This window comes from Chironomus tepperi, unplaced genomic scaffold, assembly GCF_022539635.2.
Source record: "Chironomus tepperi strain 1889 unplaced genomic scaffold, CSIRO-AGI_Ctep_v1 contig_85, whole genome shotgun sequence".
In the NCBI taxonomy this organism is placed as follows: Eukaryota; Metazoa; Arthropoda; class Insecta; order Diptera; family Chironomidae; genus Chironomus; species Chironomus tepperi.
This window is the reverse complement of record NW_027226207.1, coordinates 7,895,472-7,912,680: the sequence shown is the minus strand read 5'-3', so window position 1 is coordinate 7,912,680 and position 17,209 is coordinate 7,895,472. Positions and strand designations below refer to the sequence as shown.

General features: G+C 32.2%; 1 protein-coding gene across 1 annotated transcript in view; it reads left to right on the top strand.

Moving 5' to 3' along the window:
* The first annotated feature begins 287 nt into the window (after window positions 1-287).
* gukh (NHS actin remodeling regulator GUK-holder) overlaps window positions 288-17,209 on the top strand; it is a 58,438-nt gene continuing 41,516 nt past the window's right edge. Inside the window, exon 1 of the mRNA XM_070634852.1 lies at window positions 288-878. Coding sequence (XP_070490953.1) covers window positions 572-878 — 307 coding nt within the window. The 5' untranslated portion in view covers window positions 288-571. The remainder of the gene's footprint in view (window positions 879-17,209) is intronic.

The window sequence follows — 17,209 nt, the reverse complement described above, 5'->3', positions numbered from 1 at the left end:
TATGAATATTAACATCCAGACTGAATAAACATAAGACCCAGAAGTCAATCTGTCAATTTACAGATATAAGGACAAGTTCAAGTCTTCTAGATCATAAAATTTAATAAAACTTCTGTAAAATTACCTAAAAACATAAAAATATCCAATAAAACAGCAGGATACCGGCTTTGAGCAACTACATTGGGCAAACATCCAGTCACCCCATATCTATGTATTGGTGAGACATGCATACTCACTTCTCCAACAGACCAAAAATATTACACATTTCTCTACTTACAATGACTCGCTCATTTCATTCAAAGAATCGTTTCGGGAGAGTACAGACGTGCCTGAATTCTTTCGTGTCGTGTACATGTGAGTGTTGACAAAAAAAAAAAATAATAAAAATAAAATATATATGAGAAGAAAATAAAGGAATAAAAAATAAATATCTGTTTTTCTGTGGTGCGATTATTAATTTGTTGTTAATTCCGGCCTTGAGTGTGCATTTAAATGAGAATAATTTGATGATAATTTATAGTGATAAATGCCTTAAAAGTGAATCAAAAGTGTTAAAAATTGTTATTTAAAAATGCCATTTATTCAACGGCAAATAGAACCAAAATTCATAGCGAGACGATCAGCTGCAAGTAAGAAATATGCACAAGGATCGTCCGCACCGTTAAGGGATAATGAATTGGAAGAAATTACAAATGTAACCCTAAGTAATGCAATGCGACAATTGGCATCATTACTGGCATTATCGAAGGAAATATTTTCGGAATTAAATCGAGAATTGGAGATAGTCAGTGAACGATCGTCACGAATAAAGCAACGTCTTATAATAATAAATAATAAAGTTGAGGATGAATCGTATGATGCAAAGCTTGTTGTAGTCCGTAAGTGTATAATTTATTTTTAAGAAACAAAAAATTCCTAGAAAAGAACTGATGTCAGTGTTGTTATGTTGTATGTTAAGGTATGATCTGGATCATAGACATGAAGAACATTCTTAAATTAAATGTGTCTAGGTGTTGATTAGTCTGTGTTAAACTAGTGCTGACGTTTTGGACATGGAATAGATTGTACTTAGAGAATAGCTATTTCTAGCTAAGATTGTCTGATTTCGACCAAGATTTGGAGTAGGTTCGACTAAGTTATAGTCAGTTATAGTCTTGTTCCGATCAAAATATAGCTAAGCTTTGACTAGTTTACAGCTAATTCAATCAATTAGTATAGCTTAGCTCTGACTTTGACATAGCCTAGTCTTAGCTATGATATGCTCTACTCCGTCTTCAGTATAGCCGATTATAATATAACTTATATCCAATTATGGTAAATCCTAGTTCCAATCTAAGTTAGATCATGCCCAAATCTAGTTAACAGTTATGTAACAACACTGACTTCAGCTGCTGCTGCTGCAAAAAAATAGTTATTTTATCTTAAATCACATCAATCAATCATTGTCTATGAAGAGAGCAAGTGTGAATTAACAACAAAAGGCATAGATGAACAGATGCTCAACGGAATTTTAAAGCAAGACTTTTTAATTGAAATTCTTGAACTTCATGAAACAAAGCATAGAAAAATTATAGGAGAGAAAAATGGGGCGTATGCATTCAATTGCAAAAAAAAACTTAATGTACTGCTACTTAGATTATCTATCTCTTCTCCTCGATCCGCTCCTCTCACCAACCAAAAGCAGAAATCCATTCTTAATCTTGTAAAGAAATCTCTGACTTTTTTTTTTGAAACAATTTTCTTTCTTTTCTTTACATTGCGTTCAAGACACTTAAAAAGGTTTGAACATAAAAGACGCGATATGTATGTACATTAATGCTTCGGGAAGCATATAAAAGAGATTTCTTTAAAGTTAAGCAACAAGGGGGAAGTCAGTGATGAGGATCGGGAATGTTTGAGTTGATGGCGCATTTTTTTGGGAATGTCTGGGTTAAGTAGCTGTTAATTAGAGGTTAGACAGCACTTTTCGAGGTGATATAGTCAGATTCTTAAAGAAACAAGTTAGTTCCCGAGTCGGTAGCTCTAGCTGCTTTCAATTTCATTAGAATTCTTAAGAAACTTGCTTTCATTCATGATTAACTAGTCATGATCAACTTTATATTTAAGTTATTAGAACCCTGGCGGCTCTACGCGAAGAACTACATTTTTACTTCGCTGGCCGTATAGATCAATTGTGATCCAAGGCTTCCCTTAAATAGCGCATAACCCTCTCTATAGCTGAGTTCCGCTTACCAATTATTCCAACGAACCACATATTCGCCATAAATATTGAACTAAACCATCCGGTCGCCGGCACACAGTGTCGGCATGGTCCCATCACGACAACTTCCCGTGTTTCCGTTAAAAAGAAAACTTAAAGGTACCGTTGGTAGCGATCACGTTATGCTCTGTTGAGAAGACACATGGTCAAAAGACAGACAATACCAACATTCCACTCCAAGAATCAGCACCAAAAAGAACTGTATGGAGATAGATAAATTAGGAATCTTTTCTTTAACCAAAAACGACGTTAAAAAGAATCGACCATAAAAAGAGAAAATATTGCGTTTATTTTAGATGAAACACTAATTTTCTTATTACATTACTTGACTTTAAAAAAGCACAGAGAAAATAAGGCACACCGGGGACAATGAGGGGGATTTTTGATGTTGAGTGGGCGAACCTTATTGGATTTCAGTTATGTTTTGTTTGTTGTTGGTACATTGAAAAGAGTTTATTGTGTCTCTAGAGGCAATATATTTACATTTGACTGACTTAACAGCACATAGTAGGTGATTCTCTCACATCATGGCTCTGCTGGTATATCGATTTCATGGAAGCAAGTTTATTCAATTGTTGAAAAATAAAAGAAACAATATTTCACACACTGTTATTTCACATATCATTTGAGATTCTTTATTTGTCTAATTTATTATTTTTTTTGGTTTAGCATTTAAGTCCCCTTATGGGAATTGACTTGAGCTATAAATCAGTTTGTCCATTTGTCAACACAATTAATAAATTTTCTTCTGTTTACTTTTAGAAATTTTAATTTTCAAACTTTTTTTCTACCTTACCTTGTTGATTTAACGGCTGAATAAATATATTCGGAAAATTATGTTGCTTTATGTTGTTGCATGATCATAAACTTTATGTGATCGCTATTTGTTTAAATATTATAGAAAAGTAAATTTTTGTTTTGGTGTTTTATGAGTGATCGATGTTATATAGCAGGTTTATGGGTAGGGTAACTAGTTCATTTCCTAAATTTCTTTATCTATATTCATTGACTTGTGTATGTTACACAATATTTGATCTGAATGTTATATGATGTCAAGTTGACTTAAGTGAATTAATCCATATTTAGGTCTACTTTGGAAAAAACGATACCTTGAGACTTACTTTAGGGATTTGCTGTCATACAATGCTCTAATTTCTTTTGATTTATTAAGGAATTACTCATAAAATATATACTTATTTTCGTTAAATCATAAGCTAGGTAACATAGTGCACCCTGTGATACCATTGCCTTAATGTTTTGGAACTGAAATGTCTTTAAAGTGATGTATTAGTTCAAAACCCAGTTAGACAATTTCATGAGATCCCCTAACAGACATAGAGCATGCTTTTAAGATTTTGCTCTAGATACAATACTGTCAAAATGGTAAAATCGACCAAATCTTGTTTAATCTTGCTGCACCCATATTTGTAAAGTTGAATGTCTGATGATCATTCTTTTAGAAATTCAATGATTTTATTTTGGGAAAGTTTCCGGAAGGTTTAACTGAAATAAGCCTTTTAATGTCAATTATACAGATTTTCATTTGATTAGATGAATGTCTAGTTCTATGGACGATTGATGGCATCTAAGTGAGATCTGGAACTTGAGTCTAGAATCCAGAACTCGAAGTCGACTCGAGTCTACTTTTCCTTCCAAAATTCGAGTCGACTTCTCGCTCTACTAGAACCTCTCAGTTGCTAATAAGACAGTCACTCAGTTACCAAATCTTCTGTTGAACTACATCTGAATCTATACCTAGAAATCAACCATAAACCCAAAAACTAAATAAGCATTAAAACCGAAAATTTATTTAGAAACCAAACCAAATTAATTCTACAGAACTCCTAAAATAAATCCACAAATTCACCAGAAATGCGCTTTAAATTGAAATTTCATCCATCATCAATCAATCACTTCCTATCTCTTATTCCCTATCCTCAACATTAATTATTCACAATTTAAAAGGCATAAGTGTCGACTTTTGTTTTTAAAAAGGGAATATTTCGTTAGTCATCGACCAGTAAATGAGAAAATTCATCGTAAATTTTTGTTGTCGCCCGGCTTTTTTTCTATCTTCTTCTTCACTTCCATATATTCTCTAAAAATAGTTTTTAAACAAATTTAATCTAATAGAATTAAGCGAGAGAGATGAGTCAAATGCATATGGAAATGGGGGTTGATTGCCGAAGAACTATGCCTATACGATCATTTAATTTAGATGAGGAATTCCAGACATAAGTGTTTAAGTATTAAAAATAGAGAAGAAGATACAGGAAGATGTTGTTATTGCATTTTATCGTCACTTCCAAAAAGGCAGAGAAAGAAAAAAAAATAAATTCTTTAAGTGAAAAATAACGATCAACTTACCTTTTGCCTGAACCATCATCATCAACTTCTTATTATTCTTATTATCTTCCTTACTTCCCTTCCTTCTCATTCATTCGTTTACTTCATATGTACATTTTTATTTTTTAGTTCTTTTTTTTTTGCTATTGTTGTATTTACACAAAGTGAATTTTTATTATTTACACACATACTTCTACACACCTCAACGATGAAATTAACAATCCATGAATATGCTTGTTGTTCATGTTATAATTTTTTGTTATTTTTGTTCTCTCGTGTACAATAAATGAATAACTTTTTAACTGACATATAGTTCAATACCGACAGCGAGACAATATTTTTATATTTCTATAGTGTTTAGATGGAGGATGTGTTTGGAAGTGATGTCTATTGGATGTGGATTTTCAAAGTGATGTCTATTGGGAATGGATCTTTGTACTAAATTGTCTTTAAAATTGCAATTGTTAACTCAGTAGTGGACAAGCTGTGTGCCGCGGCATATTGAAAATGCCGTGAACCGTATAAAATGTACGGTTTTGGTCGAGACATACCACCAAAATGTGCTGTGACACAGGTCCTTGCCTGACAATGTGATAACTTGTCTGGATCTTTCTAGATTCACATCAGATTCTCTTAGACCTCACAAACTATCCCTTAATCCTCTTAAGATCCAAAGTACATCATTGAACTCCATACCTACCCTCCTGTCCCATTCAATCACAAAATCCATCAAGCAGCTGCTGAACCAACTCAACAAAACTAAAATCTAGTCATAATTTCTAAACAATCCCCAAAGATTGTAGTCTCGTATGTGTGAATGTTATAATTTATGATTTCTCTGACCTTTCCTGGCATGTTCTCTCAATATACTCACAGCAGCTTCATATGCTGTATATAATTGTTAAAATTAGAATTAATCGTAACATCTTTCTACACATCAGTTCATTTCTAATTACTGACATTTCTCTTATGTTTCATAAGTCATTTGATGATGATCAGTCAGCATGTAAGTGTTTACATCATATGTAGATATGACACTTTGCCATGTCTGCGAATGAATCATCTACAATCCATCCATCCATAAATTTTTTTCTCTTCATTACCCTCTTTTTCACATCACTTAATTATTGTGTCTGTCGATAAAACGCCGGCTTTTTTTTTTGCACATTTATGAAGAATTTTTTAATTTTTGTGTAGCTACATATACAAATTGAAATTTACCCAGGAAGAAGAAGATTGGAGTAATATAAACATGATCACGGTGTATCCAACACACTCATTTCTCTCACTTTTGATGATGATGAATAAAAGAAACTTTTTAACAGCTTTTTTTGGCGAAAACAAATGAGTATTGTGCTCTTTTGTTGTTTACTCAATGAATATTTACGCTATAATTCAAAAACTAGATCGGAACAAAGAGTCGGTGTGTTGGCACCTTGTTGTTGCTACTTTTTTGATTCAATTAGTATGGTTTGGAGTTGGAAATGCTTGGTAATTTGAGAGAATTTTGAAAATTAAATCTAAATATGAAGCCATTTTGGAAATCCGTAAAAGATTTATAGTTTTGAATTTTTAAAATCCGTTAATCTTTTATTGAATTAAAAATGATTAAAAAAGCCAATTTAAGCCCCAAAATTCAGATTTCTCTCATAAATTTCAATCAGATATGAGCAAATAAGCGCAACGCTGATCCTCCTACAGTCAGTGATTTATTAAATTTACCTTCTCTGTTCAACAAAAGTCTCTTTTTGTTTTAAAGGAGAAGAAAAGATCATAAAAAGATTTGCGGTTGAGTCGAAAAAAAAAGCATTGAGGAAGGAAAGAATAACAAAGGAATTTGGCGGGAATAGGAATGCTGTGGCTCAAATTTTCATCAGAAATTTATGCTGAAATCATTTGTGCCTGTGCAACAAAAGTAAAAAAAAAGAAATGATCACGAGAGAGTGTAGAATGAGAGGTAGTAGAAGGGAATCGAAGAGAAAACCTGTTTGACGAGTTTTTATCCTCCTTTTATACACACATTTTTCGTACCCGGCCATTGAAGTTCTTTCATGCCTTCTTTTCTCTTTCTTACTCTGTGAATTAAAAGGAAACTCACGCAAACTATCAGCAACATTAAGCACAAGAAAAAAATGTTACAAGAACTGCAATTATCATTATTTTTACCTCTTTTTTGCCAGTCTACGAGGAAAAGTTCCCACGCAAAAAATGTAAATAATGAAAAAAATTGTTTAACGTATATACAACAATAATTGTCATGATATGCTTCATTATGCTTCGAAACATTTGTCAATTGTCTCTGTCGAGCGCGCACACTGCAGGGAAAGGTAGATCACTATTGTGACTTCGAGGTTATGTTATGCACTTGAGTGATGGAGGAAATGAAGTGCTGATTTATAACTATCAATCTACAGTTGTTACATTCATCATAAAATAACTGAACAGATCATTTTCATGAACCTACACATAAAACTTCATTTACAATCAGACTGGGAAACATGTAAATGAAGAAAATTGAAAAAGTCAAAACTTCAAAAGAAAAAAAAATTGTAATAAAAATACTTTTTTGTACATGAATGAACATTAAGGGAAATGACTAATACGCATTTTTATGATGATCAGTTAATAATGTTTTGTGGTTATCATTACATTTTTCATCAATAAAATTGTAACGGTTTTAAGAAATTTGAAAGTTTTTTGATGCATTTTTGTTTATTTGTTCAATTATCCGCTTCATATTTAAGTTTAATTTATGGATTTTTCAATAATTAATGATATTTTGGATACAATAGTTGATTATTTGTGATCTACAGGATGGCAAAGCTAGTTCAGAACACAAATCTGTCAACTAATTGCTCAAAATTCAGTAAAAAATTCATTTATTCAAATTTTTCATTCATCCGACTCCCAAACAGATTAAAATTCATCATTATACAGCAAAAACACAAGAAAAACAACTAAAGACTTTTGTCTTTGACAGTTCAAAGAGACGGTAACATGATATGCTTCGAAAAATAATCCTTCAATACATTACAATATCAAATTTCAGTTACTTACGTCGATAATTCACTCGCTCCTCAAAAATCACTTCATGCTACAATGATTTGCCGAGCGAAAACAAAAGGCACAAAAAAAGTCGACTTCAATGATTCAGTCCATACATTAATATTTGCAAAGAAGAAGTAAATGACTGGAAAAAATTAATAAAATATAAAAATTGAGTTTAAGGTTGGCAGGTTGGCTTCAATCGCGCAAAAATTTATTTTCATTTCTCTTTTGTTTCCAATCATTCAGCACGGTATTCACGAATCATATAAATTTTTTTGTGTTGTTGCTGCATCATGTCTTTTATGGAGTAAACAGACTCTGATGATTTTTAATTTATGAAAAAGAAATGCTTACTTAAGATCTGTTTCAGTTACAAATGTTCGTTAATTTCAAGCACTCAACACTGTCAAAGACGTTGTGAAATACACAAATGAATTAACGGAAATAAAGGAATCGTTATGCTTGGCAGGCTTTTAATTCAACAAACATTTTTTTTTTATTTTTCTGATGTTGAAAAGAATTTCGAAATGTGAAAATAATTGAGTATTAAAGCAGACTGTATCAGCACACAGACGATCATGCATTTCAATTGCGAATTTTTCACTTTTCATGAATATTCAATCACTTTTAATTCATGCATATCTGGACTGTGAAACACAGCAATGATGATTTGTTGCGTGATCACGAGTGTTAAGTACGGAATAATAATGTTCTCATTAATGTAATTGCTGAATGTATTAAACTCCTTCTTCTTACTCCTCTGGATTTCCTCTTAAATTGAAATGAGGAATGTGGAAACATTAATAATATTGTATGAACAAGTACATTGTTGTCTATGGGATCATGTGATTATGATGTTCTATAGTGAGAACATTCTGAGAAGTTTAGGGAATCTGATGTTGTTGTGGATGGGAATGGGAGGGGTAGGATGAGTCATGAGAGATAACTACGTATATGAGACAGGTGCAGAATCAATGGATGACTATCACTCTCGGTACTCGACTGAAAGTGATTCATTCATAAATCTAAATCAAGATACCACTCACTTGCTTACTTCGCTGACCATACAGATCAACTGTGATCCTTGGCTTCCCGCAGATGACGCCTAAAGCTGGCGCTATCGCTGGCAATCGACTGTCAATCCAAGATATCACTAAATAACAATGAGCCATGCTTGTTTGGGTCTATCTTAAGCCTACGGATGATAAACTCCAAAATGCTGCATTCTTCGACCAACATCACTTCCAAATGACCCCACAACTCTAGATTCCACAGCCACACATCCTCTTAATGTCTGTGTGAATTTTAATAAAAATTTTGTGCCTCGCTGAGCTCGCAATACACTTAACTAAATCAAATTAAACAACAAAAAAATGAAATTTGAGATTAAAAAATAATTTTCAAGTCTCTTAGGACACAAGATCTGAGCTGTAACGATGTAGAAGTATCAAAATAAATTATAGTATTTCCAGGAATGCAGATCGTTTTGTGAAACTTTATAGTCTTGTTCAGCTTCTGTTTGAAATATTTTAAGAAAACGTAGATAGTCATGGAAATGACAAAAACCATGCTCATATCACGATTTTTTTGTGTGTAAAGGCATTAAAAATTCCTTTTTGGAGTTTCGAAAAAATTTAAATTTAATTAAAGCATTTTAATCGTGAGACTTTTTGGAATTCAGGTCTAATTGTGAACCGTACACGACCGCTCATTTTTCATAGAAATTTTTTACGTAATTTCTAACAAAAAAAAAAATTGACAATGATTGTGCATTTCGCACAGTTCGCGATTTTTTGAGCAACTTGACTGGATTTTTGTGTGTAGGACGGAGTGGGATTATGTTAGATGTGTGAGTAGATATGAGTGGGTATTAAATTGATATCGATCCTCTTGCTCAACTCTTAAATGCTGGCAAAATATAAAGTCAAGTTTGGTTGCAAAAAATACTGTTTTGAAGTGTATCTTGTTCAATTGCCATCGAGTTTGGTTCTTGGAATATTTTGATTGAGATATTGTGAATGTTGAAGGAACGTTTTGTTGCTTAGAGTAAACAAATGATTTAAAATTGGAAAGGAATCTTATGTAAAATTAGAAGAACCATCTGCGAGTAGAATTAGAATGTTTTGAAGGAATTTGATGACTTGGATATTATTCAGTAACAGATAATTGCTAATTTAGTGACTAAGAAGCTATACCTAACTTCCAAAGCATAGCAATGACTTAACTAACATCTAATCAACCCCTGTTCATAGGCAAACATACATTCCAACTCTTCCCGACATCCAAAACATCCAGAAACATTAAACCCAGCAAAAACAGCAACAACCATTCCAAAAACAAACATTATTGTCAATTCCAGAACCCAAATTGCAAAACCAAAACAACCACAAAAAACTTGCAATTTTCAATCCAATACACAACAAACATTTATTGACACATATTATTGCCAATTCAATAGACACTTGCCAATTTTCTGTTATCTAATCGTACATTGCACCAATTCTGTAACATACTATGTATGTTGATAACATGCTCGCAAACAACTACCGGCGAAACGTGCTTATCATTTATGTTTTTCATAATCATTCGTGTTGCTGATAAGCTGACTTTGTACTTTTTTGATTTATTATCAATTCGCTATTTATTGTCAGTTCACGAATTTCATCCCGAAAAGCACATGGTGTTGGATTGACTATAAATCAGGTTACAGGTCGACTTGAGTCTAGATTGAGGTCTACTTGATTATAGCCTTAGATCAGAATTCATGGAATTTGGGAGGATCAGAGTCAGGCCGGCATGATGCAGGACTTGTAGCTATCTCTACGTCATGTGCCTCCCGGGCCAGTGGCTATCAATTACAATACTACTTGCAAACAGTCGTTTATTGCACACAATTTGTGGATTCATAATTTTCATCGTAAAAATTATTACAGCCATAACTATAATTGCATGTTAAATTAAGTACTTCACATAATTCATACAGCATATACTCGCGAATTACTTGATCGCTTGTTTAAATGTTTTGACCTTCAAACATACAGACTTAATACAATTACAAGTTTAATCCTCAACGAAACACGAGACTGACAACTTTAAGATGTGCTTATTTTTTGTTTGTAAATTAAGTAAAAAAAATTGATGATAATTTATATTGTAAATGTGATGAGTGAGGTTGATTTAGTTGATGGATTTTTTTGACTGTAAAATTCTAATTCCGACAACAATTCAATAGTTTTATAATTGCGTAGTTTTTGGGAATTTCATATTTATTTATAATACGCAGATTTCCTATAATATGTATTATTCAGTAGAGAATGAAATTGGGGTTGATTGGTTCGGAAGTCTGCAAGCAATTGAAATAGAGGGACTGGATGAATAGATTGCAAATTAAGTGTGAAATTTGGAACTGGATAGACTGTTTAGGGATTGAAATTGCAATTTTCTGAGAATTTCAAGTAGATTCAAATCTAATTTTGGTATTTCCACTCAAATGGAGTTGTGATCCATTTTTATGCCTTTATTGATGTAGTAGGTCAGTGTAGTCATCCATGTCTGTGTCTAGATCCATTCCAGTACCAGGAAAATCATTCCTTTAGCTCTACTTCGACTAACTTCCATTTAAACTTCAATTCAATTCAGGATTCAAATACTCAATTTCAAACTGTGCCTTACATTAATAAACACCACTCATGTACAATCCCTAATGCTACCACGCACATTAATACATAGAATAGACATAAAAAAATTCGATAAACTAGATCAGAACTATTCTTTTGTTCTGTTTTAAATTGCGGATTTGTAATAAATTACGATTCAGTTTATTAAACCTTTCAAATCCACTAAGCTGGTTATTTAAAATACATTCACGTATTGTGTAATGTGTATACATAATAAGTATATAGATCTATACATAACAACATTGTGAACAGACATATCTTTCATGTTTAATCGAATGTATTTTGATAGAATTCTAATAATAATATTGAAGGGTTTTCCTGGAACCAAAATTACTATTGTCTGTATATACAACAGAGGAAGAACGTAACGAATTCATCATGTGGTCGAACTGTGTCATAATCAATGGGGTGTGTTCAATTGCACCATATTTTTCAGGTTAATTTAATTAATTTTTTTAAGCATTTTTAAAAATCTATTATGTGTAAATTCATCATGTACGGAATGTAAAAGAGAAACACAACTGCAAACATAACACATATACTACTTCCTGTGGACATATGTTGCACACATAGAACAAGACAGATGAATCGTTTTTATGTACGATTAAAGAGACCCCGAATATAATTCATAGTAAAGTTCCTGTATTAAGTAGTTAATACAACAAAAAAAGAAGAGAGAAATCAGCTGCGGATTTTATATTTTGTTTCTAGAGCATACGAAACATCTGGAAGTAGAATAAAAACTATGAATATAAAAAATGTATGATTGCAGTAGTTTTCAGGTTCTCATTTATATTCAAGGGATTTGTTTTTTTTCAAGTTTTCCTTGCTGTATGCAATTTACCTTCCTATCAAGCATGTTTTAATATGTGATAAATGTTGCTTGCTGCTCGTTTTGGATTTATAAAGTTGTAAATGGTAAACTTCTCTAAATGCTGCTTCCATGATTTCATTTATGGCCAAAAATATCTTGTGGTTTTTATTAAATTTTGCAGACTTTTTACGGCTGTTTAAATAAATTTCATAAATTTCTCTTTTTTTTGATAGGCGAAAATGTAAATGTTAAATAAACTGTGAAATACGCTAATTAAAGTTACAAATTTAATAAAATATGATCTTTGCCATCATGTAAATTCACAATTAACTTGAAGTTCCTGTTAATTTGGTCGTTAAGGCTTGATTTATTGATAAAAATTCTTAAATATGAAGAAAAATTTATAGTTTTGTAGCACGTGGAATTTGAATTTTCAAAATACGTTAAATCATTCATTGCTCAACCTTCCATTTTCTATTGAAATCTATTGTTTTTCAGGTAGCATATGCGCTTGCCAAACCTGTCAAAACATCAAATATCCTAAACTTTCCAACTACTTTTTATCTTGATCATTGTTATTGTAATAAATTTTTTTTACAACAGCCATAAAATGGGCAGTAAATCCCACAAAAAAAAGAGACTAAGATATGAATTTTCACTGTTTATTTGTTTGTCAATCATTAATTATGGTGGTGCTTAATGAGAATTCATAAACAATTGATTCATATGTACGCACTTTGAAGTGCTTAATTAGAATAATTTGTGAATAAATTAGTAATTAAGTAAGAGTTACAAATTAACGAGCACATTTTATAGTTTTTTACTGTATATTTCTTCACACCGGCATTACAAATGGCTATTAAAAGTTTTACATACGTGCCATTTATGAAATGTGTAAAAAAAACTCAAGATAAGGGCAAAAAAACTGAATAATAAGAAAGAAACACCTTGAATCTCCTGATAAAGAACTGTTGTTTCTCAATTTAAGTGTATTTAATTTGTAAAAATAACAAGAAACCTGAAAAAATATGTGTGCTGCATGAAACAAATGACAGACTTCACATGATGCACATTTAAGAAAGAGATATAGAAGAAAAAGCAGAAAGTTGACATGTTTCCGTCTCTTCTGGGAATTATACATTAAAATTCCTTTTTTACTTCTCAACTAGCAGGTTAATTTCCACATCTAGGTGTCATTCATTAAATGCTTTGAGGAAACAGAACCGTCCAATTTTCGTTTCTAGAAATAAACATTTACTTTTATTATTTTTTGCATTTATCTTATTCACAAAAAAAAAAGTGCAATGAGAAACCTTCTGTCGTCCGAGTCGTAAAAAAAGTACTGCATACATAATACATAAATAGAACTGTGCGATGTCATGCAGAGGAAGAATATTTTCAATTTTAAAATAACAAAAAAGTTTTTTTACGAACTTTTTTTTTCACAATTTATTCTCTTTGTCTTTCATTTAGCAACCAGCTGAGACGGAAAGAATTGAGTTTTTAGTTAATGTCTAATGGGAATGTAATGTGCTGCTTTGGGGATTTATGTTTTGTAAGGTGCAGTAAGTTTAGAGAGATTTATCTTCGAAGTTATGAGATGGATCTGCAGTGGGATTGTGATGAAATGGGAGTCGCGTAGATATAGAGTCGATATGGCCGATCAGCATACTTTGAAATGTCTTTCGAAGGGCAAACAAACGGATGGTGTAATTAGAAGCAGGTGACAATCAAGTGACTGTCACTTTCAAACTGATATGCCTGCCAAATGATCATCACTTCCTAACTGACACGGGTTGGTTCTAATTTTACTTTCCGTTTAAGTCCGATGCGGAAAACTCCACAAAAAGTGCTGGTTAGGCATATAAACTAGTGATACGTAATTCTCATGCAAATATGGTAGTCACTTGTTACCCACTTGGTTTTAACTGCAGTGTCCGCTTTGCTGCGATACGACCAAGTGTACAACGGCTTTAGATTATGCGTATCGAACGCTTTGTTGTGCTCATTGAATTGACAGTCCAGTGACAACCTCTTGGTTCTAGCTGTAATATCTATTTTACTACCATATAGACAGTATTCTAACGTGTACCATTAGACATAATCACATACAGTTCCAGACATTCCCACATTTACATTTAAGATCTAACCTTAAAACGCACTGATTGCCATTCACAATAGATATCCAAGTTTAAGAAGAAAAACAGAATCTTTTGTATCAAAACAGCATGACAGAGAGTAGAGCAGAGGTGAAAAGACTTTAATGTATCTACCCGAAGCCAAAAGTCTGATTGAATTCGAAAGTTTAAATCCCATTTATCATAAAAAGACTTCTCTTCTGAACAACCTCAAGAGAATCTTCACTTTTCATTTTTGACAATAATCCACTCAACATTTCGTACATGAAGAATCCTTAAAATATCATTCAGGAAGTATAACCACACGACCTCATACTCCCCTACATATTCACCATTAATTGACGTTAATTTATGAAGCTTCAATACCAAATTAACATGCTATATGCATTTCCAATGCTCTAAATTACTCACTTCCCTCTTTATGCTCTATATCGATTTTCCAGTTAATCAAAAAGCCACTTGAAACAATTTTATAGACATCTAGTTCTAGCCACAAACGGTTAAAATTCGATCGGTACTTAGAACATTTATTTTGTATTGATTGATGGATGTATTTTGGAATTTATTCGCCATTAGTGGTCTCGATGTTAAACATCTTGTAGATGTACAATTTCTTCTTGATTCTATAGAACTTGTTACTTGTTCCATAAAAAAAAACATTTTTATGCTTATCATCGACGAGGATTTTTCTTCTGATTTTGGACTGCTTTAACTGTTTAATTTACTATAAGAATTTTGATTGGATTACCTGAATAGATTCACAGTTCAAGATTAAAAAGTCAAAATGATGAATTAGCAAGATTTTAACTTTTTGTAAAGGAACTGACAAGACATGAAATTTTGCATTAATCGCGAATATGTTTTGCCACTCAATCATGTTTCTCAGCCATTATTATAAGTTAAAAATATTGTGGTCTGACTGTTGACCTCTGATTCTGATATATCCTTGGCTTGAAATGTAGAGGATGACTTGTACATTTTTTATGTGAGTTTGTGGAATATTAAGTGTAACCTTCAACTTAGTTTGTTTAAATTATCACTAATAAAGCTGCATGATCTTCTAAACAATGTGTTGGCCAATTTGATAGTGTTTATTGGCTTCATGTGTATCTGATTATCTTAATGAGAATCAAATTGGAGCATTTGGGGAGTTTTTGGAATTGCTTACTTTGATTACATTTTCTGAATTCTTCGAAAAAATGAATTGCTGCGCTGTTTGCGAATTTTTATGTAAATATTTAGCATTGATATGGAAGAGTTTCTTAAGGCACATTGCATGCAGTCTTCGAATTTGCGCTGTAATTTCTGCATTGTCATAGATACTGTGCGAAACCTTACCAGAATACCGGATTCTAATCGATTTCGACACAACAAGGAATCTGGGTTCGTCCTGTCTTGCAATCTTGAGCAAACATTAAGATAAAGTCGAAAACTGTCGACCAGTGCATCTAAAATGCTGAAAATTCAATCCTGCAGTTCATGGCCAAACCCATTTAAGAATTCAATCTTCTTGACTATCATCTAAATTGCTAACTTACAATTACCAACAACCAGCAATTGCAAGGTTCAGTAAGCTTGCATTTTTCAATTTTCTCAACATTTAATTGCTCATAATCTGCAAATAACAATCAGTTAACCGCAAGTTAATGACCGTAACTCTTAATTTCCACATATTAATTAAGAAAAAACATTTGCTAAGCAGCATTTCATGGCTCAGCAGCTTTATCTCTCTTTGATCTTTTACAATTCTCTCGTAAAAAAATGCGAAAATGCGTAATGAAAAATCCATCAATAATTACAGTATAAGTATTAATCTGTAATTTTAAAAATAATGCTAAATTTGCTGTTTTAGCATCATGAGCTTTTAAGTATTTACTCCATATCATCATGACTACATAATTTACGATCAAATCGCTTCCTAAACTACAGTTTAACATTAAACTATGCTCTATGATTACAGGCTAAAGACTAAAATTTGTAACCATGATAATTTTTTTATACTTTTACCTCTAGTCAATGCCTTAATGTTATATATTGCAGAAAGAATATTTTCGTGTTTCATCTCTCCGCAAAAAAAAAAGAAAAAACTTTTTCTTATTCATTCCTCCGTTAAAAAAATTACTTTTTATTTCTAGTTTGTGGATGGATATTTTTGTATGTATAGCATTATATGGTGTAAAGTACATATTAAAGTAAATAAAAGGAGTTTATTGCACTTGTCGGGTTATTTCAAATGTTTTCTTTTTAGCAAATTTCCTAGACATTGTTAGAGATGTGCAGTTGTTGATATTTTGACTGTTCTGCTGTCTCTTCTTATTTTGACAATTTAACAGACATGATTTCAAATGAATACTTTTACAGCGCTTGAAGTTGACTCGAATATTGTATAGAAAAGTCGATTTAGGTCGACATGATGCTACAAAAATTCCCTGTGGAATTCGAGCAAGAAGTTGACTCGATTCGACTTGACTCGATACACAATTCCAGTAAAATTCGAGCTCTGCATTTTTCGAGCACTACTGGATACTATATCCAAGACCATAGCAAACAATCGTCTTAAGAGCTAGTAACTTACTTCCTTATTCATAGTAACTTGATAAGACTGCAATAAATCCCCATTTAATTGCAATATAGTTCTGTTTTAGACTGTCAATTGATATCATACCTAAAAATCACACCAAACAAAGGACTTTGGAGCTAATCGTTTACTTCCCGATTAATAGTCACATTAAGTGACTACAATGCATGAATTTAATTAAAAACTGAATATTTATTGCTTTGACTTTGACATGGTTAATCCAAGTAAATTGAAATTAAGTACACACGTTTCTCTACTGTGACTAAATATGGAATTGAGGGAGTTAGGAAAGGTATCGAACTTCGTAAGACAAATTTTCATTTAAATTAGACTGAAGTCTTATGTCTT